Here is a 24,725-nt window from a genome sequence, read left to right on the forward strand (position 1 = left end):
GAAGCGTTCCGCAGCGTCCAGCCCAGAGGCATGTAATTCCTGTATGATGGGTCTTCTTTTAAAAGATGTTGAGTAATGCAGAGAAGACTCATCAGCGCAGGTGTGGAAAGAAGAGTTTGATTTAAAAGGAAGATCGTTGATAAACAACAGAGAGAGAGTGAGGGATAGAACAGAGCCTCGCCGGACACCACTATTAATAGGTTTAAAGGAAGAACAGTGACCGTCCACCACAGCAGAGAAAGATCGGCCAGAAGGGAAACTGGAGATAAAAGTACAGAGAGAAGGGTAAAATCCGTTGGACGGTAGTTTGAAAAGCAAAGATTTGTGCCAGACTCTGTCAAAAGCTTTCGAGATGTTCATCGTATCTTTCGGGCGAGTCGATAAATGGGTACCTGGGCAACCCTGGGGAAGGTAAACTGGTAATGTTGCTCTAGTCTCGTGTCCCGGGGTAATGGCAGCAGGTTCTCACCCACGTGTTCGAGGGCAAATGGTACGGAGGTGAGCACCGCGGGAACGATTAGCTAATAGCGTAGATATGCTCCTAACTTGGCTGGACGTAACATAATGATCAGGGGAATTCTTTAACAAACCTGAGTGGACTTTTTTCAGACACACACGCTACACATTTATTGGTAAAGTTTGATGCTAGAACAGCCAGCAGAGTATACCGTCATAAAAATATGGGATTACATGCAAATGTGTCTATACTTACCTTGGCGAGTCACGACTACCAACACCATCACGTCCACGAGGCTGTCACACCATGTTCTGCCTGGGGCTTGGGATGGCATGCTCCTCCCTTCTCCTTTGTTGTTTTACTTGCAACAATAAACTATCAATCAATCAATCAAATCCACGGCCGACTGTCAGCTGAGTCTGCCTCGAGGGTGACGTTTGAATTGACGTTTGAAGGAAAACACTGAAGACAATGTTCAGTACGTTATTGTCCACCTCTCCAACGGCTCCTTCGTGTCAGTCAAGAGAAGAAAAAAGTAGAAAAACACAGCAGCTCAGGGTGAAGTGTATAAGTGTGCACTGTGAAATAACTAAGTGCATGGTGTGAAGCATCAGAAGTATTGAGAAGGAGGACCTTAGAAGCGATACAAAGCGTTACAGGTCAAAAGAAGAAGAAGAAGAAGAAGAAGAAGTTCTCTTTTCATAAATTTCATTATATCTTTTACCTTTTGTTTTGCTTTGATGGTGTAATCATAGGCTAATGTTTTTATATTATTATGTTGATTGATTGATTGATAGTTTATTGTTGAAGGTATATAACAAAGGAGAAGGGAGGCATGTCATCCCAACCCCCAGGCAGTACATAATGTGATTGTACAACTAGTAATATATGTGTAGGTAGCACCATGAAATGAAAAAGGCACGTTACATTAAAAAAATAAACTATCAATCAATCAATCTAGATAAACACATTATTTTTTTCCCTACTGCAATCGAAGCCCGAATCCAAGACGGGACAACAGTCATCATCAGGACCAGGCCGCCCGCAGGATGACCGCCGTGACTCAGGTACTATTTTTGACGTTTTTTCCCTCAAACGATCGTTATAAGTGCCGTGGTCCTGGCAGTCACCGTGCAGACATGCCTGTGTGCTCGTGGCAGGGCGAGGAGTCCGTGGCAGCGGCGGGAACAGTGTAAATGGTCACCACGTGTAAGTCCCTCCCTGTGGCCGCCGTGACAGGTAAAGGTTATTTCAGGTGTTTCCTCCCCGTGGTGTGGACTAGGGTGACTCTGCCCGGGTGTTTTAGGTCCAGGGGAATGGGTGCAGTGGTGGTGTAGGTGACGGGCGAGTGGCAGCCACGGTAACAAGGGAAAAGGGCGGCAGGTGAGGGTGGCTGTCTGAATAGGGTGTGCCCCGGGTGGCCACCAAGAGGACGCCCACTCACCTGGCGTACTCACCTGGTGGGCTTCCTGACCCCACAATCCACATGATGAGGGTGGGAAGATCTGCCAGTACTTGATCATGTCATGATGGAGCAAACGACCGTGTGTTGAGAATAAATTTAGTGATTTTAACCGTTCAAGATAATTATAATTTTCTAAACCCCGAATGTACTTTGTCCGCCTCTGAACTGACTATAATAACTTCAAGTCTCCAACATAGCCTGTGTTCCACACAGCATAGAAGTATTCCAACAGGGGGCACACATGAGTAATGAAAGATCACGATTAACTGTTGCTTTAAGGATATTCTGCATAACGCCTCCGGCTTTGTTGATTTTATTAGCAATGTGTTGATGAAACTTTAAAGTGCAATCAACTGTTATTCCCAAATCAACAGCAATGTCTTTTTATAGGAAAGGGTATGTTGTCCATGTAATAAAGTCCTGATAGGCCCAAAACTTCCCAGTCCATCTGACGTCTATGGAATCTTAATTAAATGCACTTGGAAGAATTCGTAGTAAGACCCCAGGATTTAGATTTAGTAAAAAGGGAATTTATAGCTTGTTGACACTGCATCATACCACTGACTGTATTTGGGCTGGAATCTGTCTTAATGTTGATGTACAACTTAAGGTCATCAGCAAAGATCTTAGTAGAAGCAGTTATGTTGTGTGTGAGGAAATTTCCATAGATAAGAAACAGTAACTCATGGATGGGTAAAGTCTTCTGATCCTACCAGGAAGGATATAAGATAGAAAGGGCGGCTGCATGGGAACTTGTTCTTGAAGACCATCAGGAGTTTAGGCGGCGAGTGAGTGAAGCAATGCAGTCCTGGGCTTATAGTCCTCATTAGTTAGTTAATGACAGCCCCTGCATGGGTGTTGGCCCACACTGAGGATAATTAGTGTGTCATCTTGTCCCACTACTATGTCTTGTCTCATCATGATATTTGTTGTGCCAGAGCCTTCATGTTAGTTTACTTCTAATTTTACAAATATTTATCTATTTTTCACCTGTTGCAATCCTGAGTTAACACTTTTCTGACGTTTTGTTGTACTAGTATTCATTTTTCATTATAGCCACTGAAATGGCTAAATAGTGGGGGAGGGGTAGGGGAGGGGCTTCCCTCATTAGGAGGTGATATGAGCAAGTTATATCAAGCAGCTAAATAGTCATCTAAGTCATAAGAAGGTATGTTCATGATTGGTTCTGTTGAGCAGCAAGTTCTAAGGCAGCCTCTCTCCCCAGGACTCGGACGTGCACATCACCTATGACGACCAGCAGAAGATCAACAGGTTTGCTCGCTGCAACGCTCGGCACGGAGACACCAAGGAGGAACTCAAGATTAAGGAGGTGATGATTGAATGATCTTCATATGGAAATACTTATTTTTTTATTTCTTTGTTCAGGCCAATAATGCCTGTAGACTAATATTCTTTGGAAGTAAGGCAAATGGGTGTGATGAAGATGTATCCTCTTGTTGAATGGTTGATTATATAGGTGCCGTGCACCAGAGTAACTGTTCACACATTGCAACGGGGTTACTTTCTTCACGCTCATCTCTGGAGGCCCAACAAACCAAAAGACAGACTTTTTTCCAAAATGCCATCCTTTGTCCAATGATGAGGTGCGGAAATAAACCGAACAAATTCCCTGATAAGTCTTTCTACAGACTGCCAGCTGTGGACAAGAGAGAGGGACTGAAAGGAAAGAAAATAACACGAGAATGCTGAGGGCAGTGGCGGCCAACCTGTCGACAGGTTGGCCAACCACTTCCCTCGGCGTTCTCTTGATGTTTTCTCTCTTTGCAGACCCTTTCTCTTGTCTACAGCAGGTACTCTGTAAAATAACTTGTCGGGGAACATGTTCCCTTATTTGCCGCACCCCAGCTCTGCACAAAATGATGGCTTTTTGGCAAAAAGTCTGTCTTGCGGCACCAACTGAGGAAGCAATACGAAAGGGAGCAGGCCAAAAGAAGAAGAAAGAGAAGTGCAGTGTGGTTTGTTGGTCCTCCAGAGCTAGGTCTGAGCTTGAACTTGATGAGTTGTGCACAGCACCTATACCCATTGAGTTACCCTACCTGTTATTAATAATTTTCTCTTCTATCTGTTTGGTATTTAGGTTATATCCCTTGACACTTTACTTTGTTGCATAGCTCTATGGGTATTCCTGAATAGGTTATAGTATGTGCTGTTGTCATCCATATAGTTTTGGTGGGTCAGCACCTATTTTACTTTTTTCTTGTAGATTTTTTTATTTTTTTATTTATTTATTTATTTATGTCTTGGCCTATTGTGCTGGGTAGACTTTTATGGTGAGGCCTGATGGTTGGCCCAGTCTGTTTTGGCGCAGGCAAGTGTTTGTAGTGGCGCCAACTTGCTTGGCTCTTGCTGCCTCCGTAGCTCATCTTTGAGCCTCACTTGAGAGAGGTAATTTAGAGTCCGGGTAGATAGGTGGTCTTCAGGGCAGCACGTGGGTAGTCTTCGGCCACTTGGCAGTGCGGACTCGAACTCGTGTCCTCCTGGACGCGGCGCCGGCACGCTAACCACTCAGCCACCGCCTCTCCATTCGTCAGCTTGCTAATTATCTACAAACCAATGAACTCCTGTCACCTGATTTATTCTTTAAAGATATTGAACTGTCTGCACAAACTAATTAAGACTCCCTTGTCGTGTCATGGAAAGGTTCTTGACTGCCAGAGATCGGCAAAAATACTCTAAAATGTATTTGAATACTAAATACTGTCTTAAAAAGTATGTCAATACCAAATACAATACTGGTAGATTGTATCTAATTACCAAATACAATACTGAAGGAAAGTATTGAAATACAATTTCAAATACATTTATTTATATTCACTCAACTTTTACACATGGTACTGCTTATTGCCTTTCAGTAGAGTTAATGCTTCAAATAATCCATCAGACAGTTTCCCTCTCTTTGGCCCCAGGACGCACATTATTATTGAAGGGACTCACGGATCGACACTCCGCTATCACGGCACAGCTTATGTTCGGAGGCAATTTTGACCCTTTGCATATTTTTACCTCGTGACTTACCCTCCACCATCAGAATTAGAGCAGCATGGAGATTTAGGATCTGTGCTTGAGAAAGTGAGGCGACAAAAAATAGCTAAGTACTAAGGAGTTGAAGGGAAATAAGTGCAAGAAAATATTTGTGATACTTCATTTGACTTTTTTCATATATTTGTTTTTACATTATTGTTACAAATTTATGCTAGTGTTATGTAGAATTTTCCCAGGAGGATGATGGTGGTCTCAGTTTTTTCTTAATAATGAATGGTGGGGTCAGGAAACCGGGTGGGAGTGAGGTGTGTGAAGTCGTCGGTTTTGGAGGGACTGGGTACACCCACAGCTGCCAGCCCAGCATCATTTGCAGGGCCTTGGCGAGCAGTCTAATAGAATGTAAGTCTGTGGTCTGTGTGGGTGATGATTAGGTGACAGATGACAAGGGAAGAATGATAATATACACGTCTGCTAATATTGTAGTCCTGCAATACTGATTATGAAAATAATAAAACTGTTTTTGCAAATGTGTTTGATAAATGTATTTAAAAATGCTAAATATCTTTATAAAATGTGTTTAAATACTGTAAACTTTTTGTAATGGTAAATACAATTTTTAAGTAATTTGTATTGAAATACGTATTTAAATACTTTTCAAATACAATACTGCCCATCTCTGATGACTGTGAATGTGCTTGGTCCTCAGAATGACCTACAAAACCTGCAAGACGCCGAGGACGAAATGTTGATTGCCTTGGACACCGACGAGAAGGTGCCATTCATGGTGGGCGAGGTGTTCATCATGAAGTCCCAGGTGAGTCTTGGGCTCCATTCACTAGCAGCTGTTATTTGACGTGCAAGAATAGAAAGGGTAAACTCAACAAAGATCTTGAGAAAACTCCATTTCTAAATGCCCTACCCCATACCAGGGCCTTCCTTACCTGCTCTGCTCTCTAACAAAAAAGCAAACTCTTTTGACATACAAGAAATTAGCACACTTATGGCAGTGTGTTTTGTGTGTGTGTGTGTGTGATAGCATGTCTCAGGTGCATGATACCGTGACGATAACAGTTTTTAGGGCGTGAGTGATAGCAGTGAATCACAATAGTAGAAGGTGCGATAGCAGGGGGTTGGGTGTAATTTGAAAATGCAAAAAAGTAGTTTAGGATAAGTGGCTAGGACGTCTTGATCTGCCTTGCATTATGTCTCATATCCTCGGTGTTCAAGGGGTTGGTGCCAGTAGGGGCATGAGCCTTAAAATGTGTCCCCAATTCTTTAGTGCGTCTTCATGTATGAACAGACTGATTCCGATTCACAAAGCATGTACAGAAAGCTTCATAAAGGCAGCGCAATTGGGGCAGAAGCCTTGCCGACTCAGTGAGTTACTAACTTATTTGACTGACCTCTCCACCATCACCATGTTTGTTTGCACAAAGGAATAATTTGTAACCCAATATATAAAGAGGGTATTGTTGTAGGATGAAGACCTGTTGAGGGGTCTCTCGTCACTTTTGTATGTCATTGACCATGGGCGGCAGTAGGCAATGTCCACCACTTTTGTTTTGTATTCTGCTTGAGTGGCAGTGATACAGCATCCACCAGTTTCTCTTACAATCCACTTACCTTTCTCCATCACCCCTCAGGCAGGAACCCCATGACCACAGGCTTTAGTGTCCAGGTCAGTTTTATTACTTCCCAGAACATAACGAGGACATTGTGATGTATCACTGTGTATTCATACACTTTATATACAGCTCCAGGACCAGTTGAAGGCAGGGAGATGGTGTTCAGTTGTCTTGTCACTCACAGCAACAGTCATATAAACAACGGTCCACTCACTGGACTGCATGTCATTCAGTCCAGTGAAAATTTGATGTATCTGATAGGGCTGGGCAGGCACAGCAAGTGCACCAGCCTGTGGTTTATATTATCGTACTCTGCTGTCACACAGGGTGTCCGATTTTGTGGATATGATACATATAGGAAACAATTGTCAGCATAAATAATTTGCAGTGTTTGTAATTTTTTTTTGTTTAATTTCTTACTTGTTGTGAATTGAATACTCTTAAACTTACAAAAACGTACTCTTGTCCAGGACGAGGCTCAGGAGGCCATCGGTGCTCAGAGGGAGGGCCTGCAGGAGGAGATCAGTGGCCTCAACACACGTGCCGCTGAACTGCAAGACGTCATGACGCAGCTCAAGGGGGATCTGTATGCCAAGTTTGGCAACAACATTAACTTGGAACCAGAAGAAGAGTAGAGAACCACAAGCGCTGGTAGGGTGTCTTTCTTTGTCTGTGCAGGTGTGTGTGTGTATGTAGATGTTTGTTTATTAAGCTTAAATGTTTTTTTTTTTTTTTTGTACATCCTGAAATGTCATAATGTGGTTTAGGGTGCTTCTCAAGAAGAAAACAAATCCACTCAATTATGTTACCATCAGTGCAGTGTTTCTTAACCTTTTCTGGCCTTAGCACCACTGTGCTTAACCCATCCGCTTCGGCTAACTTGAAGCCAAGAGTTGCTGAGAAACGGCTAAACATGGAGTGAATATGAGGGCAGCAAAACAGAATGGGGTGTGGATTAGCATGCTCCTGGCATACCCATGCAGCCACTTTTTTAAAATCATTCTTAGTAGGTATTTTTGGTTACAAAATATGTCCATTTGTGACAGCTGGCATCCAGCCCTGATGCTCCTGCTGTCAACTGACCCAGGAGTGACCTAGCAATTGCCACATGTCACCAAGGCCTCCAATTTACTCAAATATTGGGTTGTGCATGTTGGACAATATTGGCCGTACCTACCCAATGACACTATGAGGTTCATGTTTGTCTTGACAAATATGTTGAAAACTCGAAAGACAACAGTGAAAGGCAATTATGGGAAACAGTGGACACTGTCTACACAATCTCAGGACCAGATCAATCTGTACAGCAACATGTTTGGAGATAAATGGCCATCCTGAAGCACATGGGTTAAGTAGCCTGCCCATCACCCCTAAGTCAGGCTTAGGTTGTAAAGAGAGAATACATTTGCTGCAACACAGAAAATATTTGAGTATTTTGTTCATTTACTGAATATAAGTGATCAAAAGGTCATTAGTATGCAATACCAATTTGCCTAGTGTTTGGTTTAACTGTCCTAACATGTAATACTGTACTTGACTAAAGTCCATTCACTGCATCTCAGATCAAGAGACACTGTTTTAAATTAATTAAGACTTCAAGCTACATTGCAAATTCTAAAGAAAATAAATCACCCATATTTAAAATCTTTAATACAATAAAATTATACATACACAAACAGTCTTCAAACTTTACAAATACAGATGAAAATTGGGGAGGCATTCTTCACACGGGTACGAAGCAGAACTGTAACAGACGTGTCGGTGGAAAAATGGAAAAATACTTAAAGCCTAACTCTGTATATGTACCACAGCCTGAGAACTGGCAAGACTGAGATTAAGGTAAGGCAAGTCAGATTCCTTATGAACGTTTTGGGCACTCTTAACTTATGTATTATGAGGTTCTTTACATCAAGCAAAAACACTACTCATGGTTTGCAACATTAAAAACAATAAACATTTGTAAGTCTAAAGAGGTATATGGATGTTGTAAATAATAGAGGCTTGCAGATGTATATTAGTGTGTGATTATGAAAATTAAGCCACTAATTTAGACCAAAGGGAAGCTGTTCAGAAAAGTGCACCAGATATATGTAAATAAGGAAAACCCAGCAGTTGAATGCATCCCTTCACTGTCATTTATTTGGAAGCATTTCTTTCTAGTAGGTTTTAACTCTACTGCAATCATACTCAAGCTAATTTACTTGAAAAAGTCGTGGAGACCCTTTCAGGTTATTTTTTGACTCCAGAATTTAAAAGCATAAAATAATCATCCTGGCCCTTGGCAAACTTATAAATACAGTGTCACCAGCACTGATAGGTTAAGTCTTACGTACTTTTGAAAGTCTCATCACTGTGTTGTAGTGTTGAGATATGGAAGAACCAGACAATATTGATAGTGATCATCAGGAGTGAGTTCATTGCTATTACTCTGCAATAAAACGATAACTACCATCGATAAATGGTTTAAAAAGTATTAACCATTTGTAATAGCAAAAATTATTTACATTTTGAGAAATTCATGCCAAGATTATTTTTGGTGCCAGCTTTTTATTTTTGAGATATACAACACAAATGTGTTTGTGTGGTGACCCACCTGATGTGGAGAAGCCCCCCAAACCCTACTTGGTTAGAGGAGGCCTCTTAGCCGAATGGCAGAGGAAGGGCTGCCTGGTCGCTGGTTCAATCCACGGTGTTGAAAGTGTTTGTTTCCCCCTTTCTGGGTCTGGGTCAGTTTTTCATGTTTCCAGACCCGGAAAGGAGGAAACAAACATTTCTGACACCAGGGACTGAACCCACAACCAGGCAGATAGGAAGCCGCTCCTCTACTGAAAATTCAGATAAGAGGTGGCCCCCTTACCAAATGGGTTTTTAAGGCTTTTCTGCACCAGGCAGGTCACTGCAATTATAATGCCTCAAAACATGCTATGCTGTTTGATGTTAATGTTATTATTATGAAAATTTTACCTATAAAGCTATTTCATCTAGTCGTTATTCAGTGTGACAGTTTTGGTGCTTGAATGAACTAGATTTTTCAAGTCAACATCAGATTCTTTTCCCATTACGTTCAGTGATGTGCACAGCTTAACATAAACAGCAGATCTGCAAGGTCTTCACTTTAGTGTACCCCACTATATAGGACCCTCCTGTCACTTCTTTATCACAATGCCTTGTAAATAGACATCAGAAAATACAACAATGCACAGAAATGTGAAGCAGAGGTAGCATCAACATAACTAACTCACATAATCAGCAAGAGGAGTCCATTACTGCATATAGCTCTCACTAACTAATACATATTCACACATTGAAATATTTTTCAGCAGACTAAAAAACTTGACTCAGCAGCCAGATTCCTAACCTTGAAAACTACACACGAAGCTTAGGCCAGCAAAGTTAAAATATTTGAAGCAATATTAGAAGGCTAGGCACTCTTGACAATGAAAGATCTAAGTTCCTATGATACCAAACTCTTAATAAACCTCAGTGGCTGTACAACACCCAGCAGCAGCCTTTTTATGTCTCACAGGAGGCATAATACCTGCTAGTGCTCCCATTAAGCCTGTCGTTTGCCTTGAAGTAGAATGCCCAAATGAGTCCTCGGAAGGTATTTGTATACACTATAAATAAATAACCTATCTCCCCCCACAACAGACATGCAATGAAAATATAAAGACCATGCAATGAAGTACAAACTAATGACTCGAACTGTATTGTACACTGGAATGCTTCAGTAGCCAACACACTGGTGCAGTGGGATAAAGCAAGCAGCAAAAGTGGACTAGCCTCCTTAAATAATATATTGTAGAAAAATGTTCTTGTGTATACTAAAATAAATAAGACATAAATCTGCACCAGTACGCCACAGTGTCTTACTGGATTAAAGCAGTGCTACAGGATGGCTATGGTTGCCAGTTCACAAACATTCCAATCAACACTTGGGCCAGGAACCAAAACTAGCACAGCTCTGAAAACATGAGCAACGGCCATGATAATTATCCATCGCCAAAAGAAAGATTGATGAACATGCTTTATTTTGACTTTTATTTCAGATTAATGTTTTTCCGATACGAATACTGACTGGAAAAGTTAATGATTTGGCGAACTCAGCCTCCCACCAAAAGTCTTGACTTTGTGAGGGTAATACCACTCCTCAGAGTGGATATCATGTCCCAATACTGTCTTTTGTGTATACTTTTTCCATCAGTACAACAGAGGACAGGACTGAATATCTTCTCATCATTTGATGCTTACATACAAGACGGGACAGGATGGACGCTCAATAGAAAAGCATAAAAATAGATATAAAAATATCACTGGTACTCGATACATCCATGATGATTGCTCAGTGAGATCCTGCAAGAGATTGCCATATAAAGTACATATATATATATCACATATCTGCCTAACTCATTTTTTTATTTATTTCAAAGCTGAATACAGGTTACCATATACTTTTTTGCAGCAAGAGTGAGTCCTTCAAAGTTGTTAATTCTAAATATTTAAAAACTTTATAGCAAAAATAAAACTACAAACAATAAGACCTATATACATATCAATGATTAACAGTACCAAAGCTTTATTTGCACTTTTAAACAAGTGATACATCAACAAGACCCTAGCTACTAATGCATCTTTGGTTACACAAGGCAGGGAGGTCAAACTAAGTTTATAAGGGTATCATAATGATTCTCTGCATCCTCACTGGTCTGCTTACCAACTTCCTGAGTCTCTGCAAAGCACACCTTTGAAATACTCTTTTCAATCACTATTTACTGAAAGCTACAAGAAATCCATGTTGTAGGAGCGAGGGTCTCCAGAAAAGGTGTAGGAACGCCAGGGAACCTCAGGGAAATACACTTGCAATTGGAAGCTACAGGAAACGATGCTGGTGAGAGGGTTTCCAGGCAAGGTGTTGTAAGGTCAGGGAATGCCAGCTCTTCACCTTCCCCGAGGCACAATAAGACCAAGTGACCTGCCGCAGTGACACCTTGCCACCACAGCCACTATACTCCCAGGCCAGCCGCTACAGAGTGCCACTAATGTACGGCAGGCTGTTCCCCAGCACAGATAAAGAGCCCCGTGCTGTGGAAGTGTGGGGTGTTAGTTCTAAAGATTAAGGGCCAGACTAGCACAACAAATCTCTGCTTTTGAAGGTACAAACCCTACTGTCTACTCTACATGGCTAGCTTCTACAAATACTAGTTTTCACACACGCAAATTTAGTACACACACACAAAAGGCAAATATTATTTCTAGAAATTCAATTTACACACACAAAAGGCAATATTATTTCTGGAAATTCAATTGTACACACACACACACACACACACACACACACACACACACACACACACACACAAGCATGCACGCACAAACACACACACTACTTCTGGTACAGGCTAAGGAAAAAATATGCTGGTACTCTTCACACATGCAAGAAAATTCCCTCAACTAAAAAGAATATTAGATAGTATTTCTTATTAAGGTTTCCCCAAATGTCAAAAACCACTCATTCTACCATACTCAAGGTATGATTTACTTTTAGCTTGTACAGATATACCACCAATTTACCAACAATAGATGGTCTAGCACTTCCTTTAGTCTGGTCAAACTCACAAGGGGGCGTTTCACATTCCCTCGACTGTCAACTAGTTTACTGAGCAGCCACTGGGGGCATTTTGTGTAACGCACACTTACTTGGGTTGTTTACATAGCATAGCTTGGTGGCAATCTCTTTTATGAGATTCCTAGTTTACATATCTCATTTAACCCCTGTACTGACAGTCACAACTACAAAAAGAATTATATAAAAAATTTGCAGCAACTGGCCAGTTCCACGGCAGAAAGCCAGGACAGGTGCAGCAGTCGCATTCAAAATAACAAAAAGGAAAACAAGACAAGCAGCTGGCCAGCACCATGTCGCCAAAAATGTCGTCAGCAAGTTGGGATCAGTGTGGCCACAGCAATTACAATAATTAAGAGGATGAAGAACTGCAAGCAGCTAGCCAGTTACATGTAAATAAAAATGGTGTCACAAGTAGGTGGTGGCACCATTCATTGGGGCCTTGTTGAATTATGTGACTTTGGCTGATCCAGCAAGACTTCAGAACTTAGGGAGTTGGTAAATTGGTGTTATGCCTGTAATTATGATGGAGAGGAGGAGGAGAAGCAGCAGCCTATACTAACCTAAATAGGCCATTTGTTCTGTAGCATCAATGGCAGAGTCAACTGTACAGTCTTGAACGTTCTGGTCCTCTGGCTGGTCACTAGGCACCAGCTCCTTGGCCTTCTCCCTCTCCTCCTCCAGCTTCTTGGCATCCACTGTCATTATCTCCATCAGTCTGGGCTCAACATCTCCCAGCAGTGGCCTCTTGGCGGGGTCTCCATCCCAACACGCCTGCATCAAGCTCCAGCAGTTCTCCTCAAAAACTGGAAGTTTTTCTGGTCGTGCACCTGTCAGGGTGTACCGAGACATCAATCAAAGTTTAAAATGTAGATTAGATTAATAGCTTATGGATGAAAAAGGCAGATGGTGAATAACAGAATGGTAGGGATGGAAGATGGTGAATAACAGAATGATAGGGATGGTAGGTGGTGAATAACAGAGTAACAGAGATGGAAGATGGTGATGGTGCAAATTTTGCAGACATGACATACATAATCTTCCTACCAGAATCAAAGAAGGTTGTTCTGCACCACTTTGTCCTCAGTCTTCTTCACTCTACCAGTTGGTACTGAAATGCATGCAACCTCACCCTTCCTGACACAGTTCCACAGCTGGTCCTTAGAGTGGCACTGCTCAAAGATGAGAGGCAGCCTGACGTGGCCGGCACAGATGTACCAGAAGAGGATACCGAAGGCATACACGTCCACACTGTTGTCGTAGTGACCTGTGAAAAGCTCTGGGGCCATGTGTATCGGGGTGCCCACTATACTGCCTGACATCATGGCTTCAGGCTTGCAGAAGCCCAAGTCTGTCAGTTTAGCTCGGTTTTGCTTGTCCAGCTGAGGGATAAAGGAGGCTTTGGCTAAGAGATGTGCAGTAATAATTCTTGAGACTAATGATCAATTTATTAAGTTTAGTGAGAGCAGATTTACTAAATGATACAATAATCATTCAATTAAGACAAAGCATTTTATAATGCCACAAAAATAATAAAAACTGAATATTGCTGTTAATTTATGGCAAAATATGGCTGTAGATTCACTACAAAAAATTAATGAGGACGCCATATCTTTGCACCTACCAAGACATTTTTGAGCTTGATGTCCCTGTGCACGAGGCCTTGGGAGTGCAGGAAGCGAATCCCTTGAGTAACATCAAGTGAGATCTGTAGAGAGCAAAAATTAGTCCTGTACCATCACCTCACAAACAGATGATAGTGAGTTCTTCAGGTCACAAACACATTAATTCCAGTCTGACCCTCAGGCCATGGTAAGCCACTCACCTGTAATCTGACCTGCCAGTCCAGGCCATGCTTGATGCCAGAGTAAAGGTCTCGCGTTAGCCTGTCCATGATAAGCAGCACGGCCGGGGTCTCGCCCTGCCCGTAATTGTGGTCTATCACACTCCCACGCAATGCCACTATTCTCTCGTGCTCAGGGACACTTCTATAGAGACAGAGGTGGATAGTGTTTGTGTTATGCCTTGTGTTACTGTATTTCCTCCTCCCTACTCCTTACTAGCTCCATACTTAAGAGACCTTTCAAGAGGGAAGAAGCTAGACAACTCTACACCTTAATCTTTTTTTGGTTCCAATATCATAGGAGACGATGAGACCCAAGGAAAGGTAATTACAGTAAACCCTTGCTCCTATGGACCTCAGTTTAACAAATTTTTACTTAAATGAACTTTTTGAGGCAGTCTGGTGTATGCACAAGGAAGTTAAGTTAAATGAACTGACCTTGTGTAGTGGTATTCCATGGCCAAATCATTCCAGTGCTTTTCATCAAGGGGGACGAGAGACTTGACAGCGCAGGGTCGGTGGCCTCCCCAGGACTCGCAGCCATACACCACACCGTACTGGCCACGCCCCAGCTCTCGTTCCAGCCGCGGCATACCTACAATATGTCCAAACGTCAGCAACATCTTACATTTACTGCCAAGAAACTTTTTCCTTCATATACTCAGCACAACTACTTCAACAAGGCAACACACACAGGCATGGAAGCGCACACACACACACACACACACACACACACACACACACACACACACACACAAAGAAATATAGCTTCCCGCAAAGAAATGTAGAGGTTTGGAACAGACTTAGTGAGGATGTAGTATCATCGAAAAGTGTGCAAAGCTTTAAAGAAAAGTTGGATAAATGCAGATACAGAGACGGGACCACACGAGCGTAAAGCCCAGGCCCTGTAAAAATACAACTAGGCAAATACACACACACACACAATTAGGGATATTGAAACTGCAAAGCTAACTGAAGAGGATCATACAACCATGATAAAGGAGAAGCAAAGTTGTGGTGAAGGAAACATTGACACTGGAGAAGGAAAACCAAGGTGCAGAAACATTAGAATTTCATTGAGCTCACCAAAGAGTATCATGTCTCTGAGGGAAGTGGACTCCAGGGAGAGGCGGGCAAGCTTGGGCGCGTCCACCTTCTTGATGCGGGTCTGTTGTCCTTCTGTCTTGACGAGTCGTGTCGTCAGCTGGGCCTCCAGGAGCTTTAGGCTGCCCAGGAAGGAGTCGTGGCTGTTCTTTAGCCTCTCTCGGAACTGTGGAAGAAACAATAATCATGAAGATGAAGAAGAGGAAGGAAAAATGGAGATAATATAAGACATTGATCAACACATGTAATTGTGGAGTGAGTGAAGCAACAGGGGGATATTCTTCTAAGTCCTTAATATTGTGCATGTGCGTGTGCAAATGAACATATGTGCACATGGATTTTTCCCTGACTAGAACTCATACATCGTTGCAAGCTCTAAAGTCAGAGGCCTAAAATAAAAAAATAAATAAAAAAAAAAATAAAAAATAATAATAATAGTCTAAAAGTAGTACATCCATCTGCAGCGGGTGGGTAGCAAACTGTTGAACTCTGTCCAGGACACAAGTTCCGTTGATGCTGGCATATGCTTGTTGCACTATTGTACTTTTTACTGATAGGTTGTTAAGCCAACAGGAAAACTGTGTTGTAGTTCTTGACGTGAAGGAGGAGTAGCCATACAGCTCAAGTGGCACTCCAGTGAGACTCAGAAACACAAGCTCTGCCTCTATGCTGCTGCTTCATCACTCCTGCTTTACAGGAGTGCCTTCCATGCATCATCATCGTCATCATCTGTTTAACATCAGATGATAGGCTTCCAGCTATTCCATTGCCTTGCCTCCCTAATGCCCAATGCTGCCAAATCCTCTTCAACAGGCTGCCTCCATGTCTTCCTTGGCCTGTCTGCTGGGTGGCAACTTAATACTTCCAACTGAACAGCTGTCCCCAATGCCCCACCATCCTCCCTCCTCTTCATATGCCCAAACCACCTCAATCTCCTAACTCTCAGCAATGTACTCATATCCTTCAATCCAAATCCTGCCACCTCCTCACTGGATATCCCTTTCTCTCACCTGTGCACATATGCTCTTGGTCAGCTTGGTTTCAGAAAGACTCATGATAATGTCCGAGGCAACTTTTCGCTTCCACTCAGCATCAATAACCGGTGGTGTTCTTCCGGGCATGGCTGCAACTATTTGCTTCATTTTCTCCCACAGTGATCGAAGGACTGAGGAAGAGGTGGTCACAGTCACCTCCACCTGGTAGGCTGCATTCACCATCTGGCCAAGAAAGAAAAACATATAAGAAAAAATGTACAATAATTGACATGGGAAGATTGTAAGCTGAAAAATGCTGAATATACGATCTGTTTAACTTTGCACCCACGCACCTGCTTGAGGGCATCACCAATGTGTGGGTCCTCCCCGCAGGCCCGGCAGTCCTTCTCCAGACTCTCCAGACAACGCTGCAGCGTCCCCAAGTAGGACTCCCGCATCACATCCACACGATCAACCAGGTGCCGCCCAACCTCAGCATTTAGGGAGCTGATGACGAGCTCCTGGATCTGACTGGTGCACTGCCGAACCTCTCGACCACTCACCTGTGGCTGCTCCCCCTGTGGCAGCACCTCCACATCTGGGGGAAGATGGACTTTATTATAGCACAATCCCAACATAAATCAAGGAATGACTGTACTTCTCAGCTGTCAGAACCTCCCTAATAAAACATTCAAAACCCAATACCTTTGAACTCATAAGTGGCAGCCTTGTCCAGCAATTCCTCCTTCAGCTTGGCTACAGTCTCGGCAATGACGGTCCGTATCTCATCCTGTTTCCGGGAGGCAATGTCCATTAGGCTCTCGTACAGCTCGGCCTCCTTCTCCCGCGCGTAGCTGATCCTTCTCGGGGTGATCTGAATCTCTCTGGCCATGTCGAATGCATACAGGATAAACTTTCTCATGCACCTGTTATGGGCCTGGAAGAGGAGATGTAACTGAGTGCTAAAGGGAAGGGATTTAATGTAGGGGTCTTCTCAAATACAATACTGACAATATAGAAAGAAAAAAAAATTACATTAAAAGAAAACATATAAATTACAATGAGAATGCATAAATGAATGAAGCGTCCAGACCTGTGCAAACAAATAACTTATTCGTTTCCACTGACAACAGTAACACAAGGGAGAGGCTGATGATGATTATAATTAATTTCCCTCACAACTGACCCACAACCCTTCACTCAGCATTACCTGTTGCATGTATGTATGTATGTATGTTTTATATATGTATGTCTGTAGTTATATGTAGGTAAGTTCCCCCCACACCTGACTGAGATTTACCTGGTTGCATGTATGTATAAGCATCCTGAACAGCAGACCCAAAATCCTTTACTAAGCTTTACCTGGCTGTATGTACAAGTTTCCTGCACACCTGATCCGAGACCTTTCACCAAGCTTTCTTTACCTGGTTGAGTATGGTTGCTGCCTGGATGAGGTGTGACTGCAGGACCATCCTCATGTAAGGCACGATGCTGCTGAAGGAGTCAAAGCTCTCCACCAACTCGCTGTCCACGTGGTAACTCTGCTCCACCAGCCGCCAACGCATCTTCTTGGGCACCGGCGTCCTCGTCAGAAACCCTGCCGAGAGTATTTTTCATTTATTTATTTGTTTTTTTATGACAATGGAAGCAACTCAAGGATTATACACAGAAAAGTTATTGGGGTCGAGTTAGTGAGGATTGAGTCATTGGGGGTTGAGTTAGTGGGGGTTGAGTTAGAGGGGGCTGAGTTCGTGGGATGAGTCAGGGAGGGTTGAGTTAGAGGGGGCTCAGTTAGTGGGATGAGTCAGTGGGGGTTGAGTTAGTGTGGGTTGAGTTAGTAGGGGATGAGTTAGTGGGTCGAGTCAGTGAGTCAAGTTACTGAGTTGGTTGAGTTTATCTTCCCCTTGCAACTTAAAATACCCATCTTATAATATCCCCCCCCCCCCCCTCATATCCAGGAGTTGTGTGTGTGTATGTGTGATCTTTTTTTTCACATTGGTATCATTATTTGTAAAACTCATTTGGGAGAGTTTGTTTTCATGTATGCTTTAGCTATATAAACTGAACTTGAAGCTTACACACACACTTAAGAGGTAGAAAGAAGGAAAGAGGGAAGGGGAGGGAAATAGTGATGGGATAGGGATGGGGAGAAGAAAAGGAGGAAAGGAAAAGAACAAAGGAACGAAAGAAGGAATGAGAGGAAAGGAACACACACACACACACACACACACACTTTAGAGGTAGAAAGAAGGAATGAGAGGAAGGAGGGAAATAGTGATGGGGAAAGAAAAGGAGGAAAGGAAAAGAGCAAAGGAACGAAAGAAGGAATGAGAGGAAAGGAACACACACACACACAGAGGCAGCCCGATCCACTGTCAAGGTTACATCGAGTCATCTGTGAGAATAACTGATGAGGCAAGTTTTCCTTTCATTCCTCCCTCATCCTCATCCCTCACCTTGATACTCCAGCCTGTTCACTTTCCCTTCTGTGTATTCTCGCTATAATACGCCATAACAATGCTGCGTCAGTCGTCTGCCGTATTAATTCTTCTTACACTCCCTCCTAATTGTTTATAGGTAGACCATCACTAAGCCTCTTAAATAGAGCTTAAACATGCTATGGTTAATGAACGCCTCATTCACGTTAGATAACCATGAATTATGTAGCTGTGTCGAATAATTTGCACCACTACGATTATGCATCAAAGAATAGATAGAGAATGGGGGGGGGGAGCAATTTTTTCAATTATGCATATAAGCGATCAACAATTAAAAGCGTAGTTCTCCTCCTAATCCATGCCCTGGCAACATGGAGAGTAAGGATATGGAGGAAGAGGAAGGGAAGAAAGCGAGGAACATAGGAAGTGGGGGGTGAGGAAGGAGGGGCGTCAGGTATACCCAGGTGGCCTTGATTAACTAACCAGGTGAAAAGCAGGTGGCTGCCCGGTAACAAAAAAGTGGTGTAGATTACCGTTCGAGGCGGGGAGGGAACAGGACCGGACGAAGCGCCTCAGAACACTCGCCTAACAAATACCTCCGCAGCAAATTCGAGATTACTGCCATTTAAACATCTACCTCTTCCAAGAGGGAGCACGGGCCTTTGCCATAGGCGGCCCGTAGCAGGGAGCCGACAGACTGACTCTATCGGCGATCGAAATCTAGCCGACCAAGTCGGTCTGTCGACGAGGACTGGCGTATCTCTGAATGAATTGGAGAGTAATGGTGGTTATATACATTCGAGAGAGAGGTGCCAGAGGTTGGTAGGGAAAATATCTCTACTAGTGTTTTCGTTTTCTTTTGTTAGAACCCTTGTCAAACTATCACCAGGCTCTGAGAACTACCCAGTTAGAGGTTTAGTAAGTAGAACACAAGGTGACAATAAACTTATGACGATAGAAGGGGTGTGGTGTCGGATATAGGGATATTTTTACCGACTCCCGACTACACAACCATGGGCGCTAGTGACTCCAACTACATCTCTCGCACTCTTATAACATTTCTCTTTCTCTCAATCTATCTATCTACCTCTCTATCTCAGCCTTGTTCCGTCATACACAGCCGTAGTTACAAATGAGACAGCACGGAAGTATTTTTTTATTCACAGGTTCAGTCCCCCAATGCTACGAAAACGAGCACTAAGGCAACGCGCAGATGTATACCGTATAACCCCAACGTTACCTTTACCTAGCCACTGCGACACACGTAAAGTAGAACGCAGGGCTACATTAAACCGACGATGTTATTGTTACAGAATGATAAACAAGCTCCCGGCGTGGGCTGAGGCGGATCACTGGAGATTAGGCGTCGGGGTGCTAGAGCGAGGCGTCTTTAGCGTCAGTTCTTATACTACGCAGTGACTGATTACCGCCTAGGCCTGCTGCACTGCGCTCCACTTTTACGTTATTTCATTCACTTTTCATGTTCCATTTTCATTCACGTTTCATGTTCCACTTCTCCATCATATCATTCTTTTCCACTCTGATTCACTTTCACATTCCACTTTTGCATTATTTTCTTCATATTCCACCACTACATTATTCTATTCCATTCATGTTCCACTTTGCATATAGGCACGTGATAGCGGTGGGGAAGGGAGACGAAGGTGCAGAGCGTTACCAGACTGTCGTACTAGGAGGGAAGGCAGGTAGGGGCGGGGATAATTAACCAGGTATATAGGTAGGTAGGTGGGTAAGCAGGTTAGGTAGACAGGTAACGTAGTAGGTGAGTGGTACATGACATATCGATCTGTTTTGAAAGTGAAATAACATGAAGACACGTGACAGAGGTAGGGAGGTGGGACGAGGGCGCAACGTTACCAGATGTTCAGATTGTCGTACTAGGCATATTTTTTTCGTCTGCTTGAGGCCACAAAACTATCGCACCTACACTGATAACGAGACACATATACAATTAGTGTTCAAATGGTCAATACTCGATGTTTTTCTGCAATTGTTACGGGTCAGAAACAGGAAAAAAATACGAAGTTCTGAGTACGATAATCTGGGAACGCTGCGAGGGTGGTGGAGATGGGGTAAGGGAGAAGAATGAAGAAGAGGGGAGCAATTAGTGTTCAAATGGTTAATTTTCGATGTTTTTCTTTAATTGTTACGGGTCGGAAACACGAAAATGTACGATGTTCTGAGTACGATAGTCTGGTAACGCTACGAGGGTGTAAAGCAACGTTGCCAGATTGTCTTACATTATCGCATATTCCTCTTATAGCTATTTACCGACTTCCGATCCAAAAACTGCCTCGTGGACCCCAATAAGGAGATTCACTTTTAATTATCGTTAAAATAGTGAATTCCTGATGTTTCTTGGCAATAGTTAGGCGTCAGAAACCGGTAAATACTATGCTCTGAGTACGACAATCTGGCAACGGTGGTGTGGAGATGGGGTAAGGGAGAAGGATGAGGAAGAAGAAAAGAGGGGAGAGGAAGGGCTGGGTAGGGATGGAAGATGGGGAGGGGGTGAGACAGGTGGTTGAGGGAGGGGTAGGGGAGGAGGAAGAGGAAGAAGAGGGGAGAGGAAGGGGTGGGTAGGGATGGAGGATGGGGAGGGGGCGAGACAGGTGATTGAGGGAGGGGTAGGGGAGGAGGAAGAGGAAGAAGAGGGGAGAGGAAGGGCTGGGTAGGGATGGAGGATGGGGAGGGGGCGAGACAGGTGATTGAGGGAGGGGTAGGGGAGGAGGGTGAGGAAGAAGAGGGGAGAGGAATGGCTGGGTAGGGATGGAGGATGGGGAGGGGGCGAGACAGGTGATTGAGGGAGGGGTAGGGGAGGAGGGTGAGGAAGAAGAGGGGAGAGGAATGGCTGGGTAGGGATGGAGGATGGGGAGGGGGCGAGACAGGTGGTTGAGGGAGGGGTAGGGGAGGGAGAGGAGGAGGGGAGTGATGGGGAGGTAAACCACAAATCCCCCTTCCTCAACTTTCAATGCACCACGTCTGCCTGTCTGTCTCTGCATCTGTGATCTTCGTGTGCTGAGTGATCGGCTTACCCCGCGAAGGTCAGACAGATATAGAGATAGATTAGTAGATAGATTTATAGATAGAGGTGACTTTAAATGCATTATTGTTTTTTTTTAAGCCCTTGAACTGTCTCCTTTGCTGTAAAAAAAAAAAAAATAAATAAAATCGTCACGCATAAAGAAAAATATATAGAACTAAAAAAAAAAAAGGAAAAAAAATTACAATGCACAATGCCTGTTTTTTTTCTTTAATCTACGGAGAATATTAAAAAGCATCATTAAGTATAATTCTATGTAGTGTAAGGAAGGCGGTGGCTGAGTGGTCAACGTGCGGGTGCTCTGTACTGGAGGACGCGAGTTCGAGTCCCGTTCGCCATTTCCAGTCATCGCGGAGTGGCTTAAAACTACCCACATGCTGTTTTGATTATCACCTGCTAACCCGGACTCCAGCGAAATCAAAGAAGAAAAGACAAGCAGAATGTAACAGAACTGATCTAAAATGAAAGGTCTCTCTCTCTCTCTCTCTCTCTCTCTCTCTCTCTCTCTCTCTCTCTCTCTTTTCAGGTGAACTCCCCGACCTTGTTATTGCCCAGAGAGACGATGACAAAGATGATTATAATGGTGATGATGAAAAAATATCAAGAACGTCAGCCTCTCTCTCTCTCTCTCTCTCTCTCTCTCTCTCTCTCTCTCTCTCTCTCTCTCTCTCTCTCTCTCTCTCTCTCTCCACACACACAGAGATTGTCAAGTAGCATACTAATACCAAACTGCTTCCTCCTCTCACGTCCACACCAACTCCTCCTCCTCCTCCTCTTGTTTCTGCTCCTTCTGTTCTTACTACTCGATTCTCCCCTACATCATCTTCCAGGCCTTCTCTATCTTCTCCATCACTCACTACAACTTCATCTTCTCCTCCTCCTCCTCTTATTATTATTCTCCTCCTCCTCCTCCTCCTCCTACTACTACTACTACTACAACTCTTACTACTATTACCACGACTACTACTACTACTACTACCACCACTATTACTACGAAAAAAAGCTTATGAACCTCATTATAAGGGATTCAGTTTTGTGATAGATAGATAGATAAAGAGAGAAGTCGAGAGAGAAAGAGAGAGAGAGAGAGAGAGAGAGAGAGAGAGAGAGAGTGGGGGGTGATCTACCGTTGCAAGCGTGAGTCACAAATGGCGTGGTAGGTATCATGATCTGTCTGTCTGTCTGTCGTTGTCCCGTACGGTTAAGGAGACGCACTCAAGGTTATTATGGCCGCAACATGATTCTTCTTAAAAAAAAATGAAGGGCAAAAAAAAGTGTGTGTGCGTTCATTTGTTTGTTTTTATGGGTGTCTGTTTTCCCTGTATCTGTCTCTTTTATGTGTCTGTGTTTGTGTTTATGTTCTGCCTAACTGTCTTTGTCTGTCTGTCTGTGTCCGTTTTCCTGCATGCCTTTTTTTTTATTACAGCAAAGGAGACGGCTCAAGGGCAAAAAAAAAAAAAAAAAAAAAAAAAAAGCCCGCTACTTACCGCTCCCATAACAGACAACTGCCTAACTGTCTTTGTCTGTCCGTGTCTGTTTTCCTGCATTATTGTATTTTTTTACAGCAAAGCAGACGGCTCAAGGGCAACAAACAGAGTACAGAAAAAAAAAAAAAAAACCCGCTACTCACCGCTCCCATAATGGACACACGTAAAGAGTGGCCAAAAGAGAGGTCAATTTCGGGTGGAGAGCTGTCTTGATACACTCTTCTTGTCTTTTCTGCCTACCTTTCTGTCTGTCTATGTCTGTGCCTTTGTTTGTCTGTCTGCCAGTCTCTTCTGCCTACCAGCTTGCCCGTCTATTTGTCTTTGCCTCTGTCTGTTTCTGTTCTCTGTCTACGTGTCTGTTTATCCATCTGTGTGCCTGTCTAGCTTCCTGTCTGTCTGTCTTCCGCGACCAGCCGTCATTAACTACCGGATGACAAGAGAGAGAGAGAGAGAGAGAGAGAGAGAGAGAGAGAGAGAGAGAGAGAGAGAGAGAGAGAGAGAGAGAGAGAGAAAACATATAGTGAGGTCAGCGTACATAACACCAGCGAGGACCAAGGTGATGTCAGCTAAAGAGGCGAGTGCTGAGCGAGCGTGAGAAACTGTGTCATCTGGATCTTGGCGCATAAAGGACAGACAGACCAATGACCAACAACAGGCAAGGCGGATGGTGAGAGAAGTTAACAGCCTGAGAGAACACTGACCGAGGCTTAAAACTGGACAGTGAGGGAAATGTTTCAAAAATAGCCAGGTCATGAGAGAAATAAACGGCCCGAGGCGTTAGCATGGGTCGTGAGAGGGAAAAAACATCTAAAGAGCTATACTCCGACTCGGCTATGAAGTCAGTTTGGAGAGGGACCGCTCGGGGTCTGGCCATAGCGCTGCCCAATCTTACCCAATGTATACTGAATATTCGACACACAATTTCAACTAAGACGTAGATGACATAATAATGAGGAAGAGTGATGCACTGGAGGTGACGCAGCAGCCTTGTGAGGAGGGTCGGGCCCCACCCAGACTGACATTACAAGACCAGTGAAGAACACGTACTCAGGAGTGTCACAGAGGACGCGGTGCAGCCGAGTAAATGGTTTGAGAACCCACTTCTGACCAAGGCTTAAAAAAAGGGTCGTGAGGGAAACACTTCAAACTAAGTCAAGACAAGAACAGTTAGCAGAACACGTACCCAGAGTGTCACACAGGACGCGGTGCAGCTGTGGGGGGACCAGGGGGCCGTGTGGGCGCGTGGCGGGGGTGGGAGCTGGGGGCGTGGGGGGCTGGGTGTCTGGGTGGGCGGGCGGGGAGAGGACCTGCAGCTTGCACAGGATGTCGTGCTGCTCAGACTCTGGAAGGTCATCGCTGAAGGTTTCCGGCAGCGGAGGGACGCGGATGAACAGCACGGGGAGGCTGGGGTGCGCCTGCCTCAGCTCCCGCAGCTCAGACACCTCCTGCCGCAGAGAAGGGGGGTGGGGGGGTGGGGGTCAGAGATAAAAATTTGTTGCGTACAGATGAGGGAGAGAAAGGAAGAGAGGATTTAAACGTCTAGGAAGATAACGGAGAGGATTGACTGTAACCTCCTCAATATCTCCTACAACACTTAGGATGATGAGGGAAATATGTTACACACAGATGAGGGAGAGAAAGA

General features: G+C 43.8%; 2 protein-coding genes across 3 annotated transcripts in view; one reads left to right on the top strand and one right to left on the bottom strand.

Annotated features, from left to right (window-relative positions):
• The first annotated feature begins 1,441 nt into the window (after positions 1 to 1,441).
• LOC126996146 (prefoldin subunit 4-like) lies at positions 1,442 to 16,423 on the top strand. 2 transcript variants are annotated; one of them, XM_050856371.1, is made up of 5 exons: positions 1,455 to 1,524; positions 3,148 to 3,252; positions 5,632 to 5,739; positions 7,021 to 7,201; positions 16,275 to 16,423. In XM_050856371.1, exons 1-4 carry the CDS (start codon positions 1,507 to 1,509, stop codon positions 7,183 to 7,185), a joined length of 396 nt encoding a protein of 131 aa, XP_050712328.1. In that variant the 5' UTR covers positions 1,455 to 1,506; the 3' UTR covers positions 7,186 to 7,201; positions 16,275 to 16,423. The 2 variants fall into 2 exon arrangements, with proteins under 2 accessions (XP_050712327.1, XP_050712328.1); XM_050856370.1 differs by lacking the exon at positions 16,275 to 16,423 and having other exon boundaries at positions 1,442 to 1,524; positions 7,021 to 7,364.
• The window catches only part of LOC126996143 (dual serine/threonine and tyrosine protein kinase-like), a 37,438-nt gene continuing 20,896 nt past the window's right edge, over positions 8,184 to 24,725 (bottom strand). The window contains exons 4-15 of the mRNA XM_050856362.1: positions 24,267 to 24,528; positions 17,519 to 17,691; positions 16,800 to 17,031; positions 16,448 to 16,692; positions 16,131 to 16,337; positions 15,103 to 15,286; positions 14,455 to 14,611; positions 13,999 to 14,161; positions 13,798 to 13,881; positions 13,306 to 13,555; positions 12,737 to 13,003; positions 8,184 to 11,632 (exon numbers count right to left, since the gene is read on the bottom strand). Of these exons, the coding sequence (XP_050712319.1) occupies positions 11,574 to 11,632; positions 12,737 to 13,003; positions 13,306 to 13,555; positions 13,798 to 13,881; positions 13,999 to 14,161; positions 14,455 to 14,611; positions 15,103 to 15,286; positions 16,131 to 16,337; positions 16,448 to 16,692; positions 16,800 to 17,031; positions 17,519 to 17,691; positions 24,267 to 24,528 (2,283 nt within the window). The 3' untranslated portion in view covers positions 8,184 to 11,573. The remainder of the gene's footprint in view (positions 11,633 to 12,736; positions 13,004 to 13,305; positions 13,556 to 13,797; positions 13,882 to 13,998; positions 14,162 to 14,454; positions 14,612 to 15,102; positions 15,287 to 16,130; positions 16,338 to 16,447; positions 16,693 to 16,799; positions 17,032 to 17,518; positions 17,692 to 24,266; positions 24,529 to 24,725) is intronic.

The sequence above is a fragment of the Eriocheir sinensis genome, chromosome 9 (assembly GCF_024679095.1).
Source record: "Eriocheir sinensis breed Jianghai 21 chromosome 9, ASM2467909v1, whole genome shotgun sequence".
In the NCBI taxonomy this organism is placed as follows: Eukaryota; Metazoa; Arthropoda; class Malacostraca; order Decapoda; family Varunidae; genus Eriocheir; species Eriocheir sinensis.

Coding starts and splice junctions, on each gene's coding strand:
- LOC126996146 (XM_050856370.1), top strand. Junction 3,253..5,631: donor AGGAACTCAAGATTAAGGAG/GTGATGATTGAA, acceptor CTTGGTCCTCAG/AATGACCTACAAAACCTGCA. Junction 5,740..7,020: donor TGTTCATCATGAAGTCCCAG/GTGAGTCTTGGG, acceptor ACTCTTGTCCAG/GACGAGGCTCAGGAGGCCAT.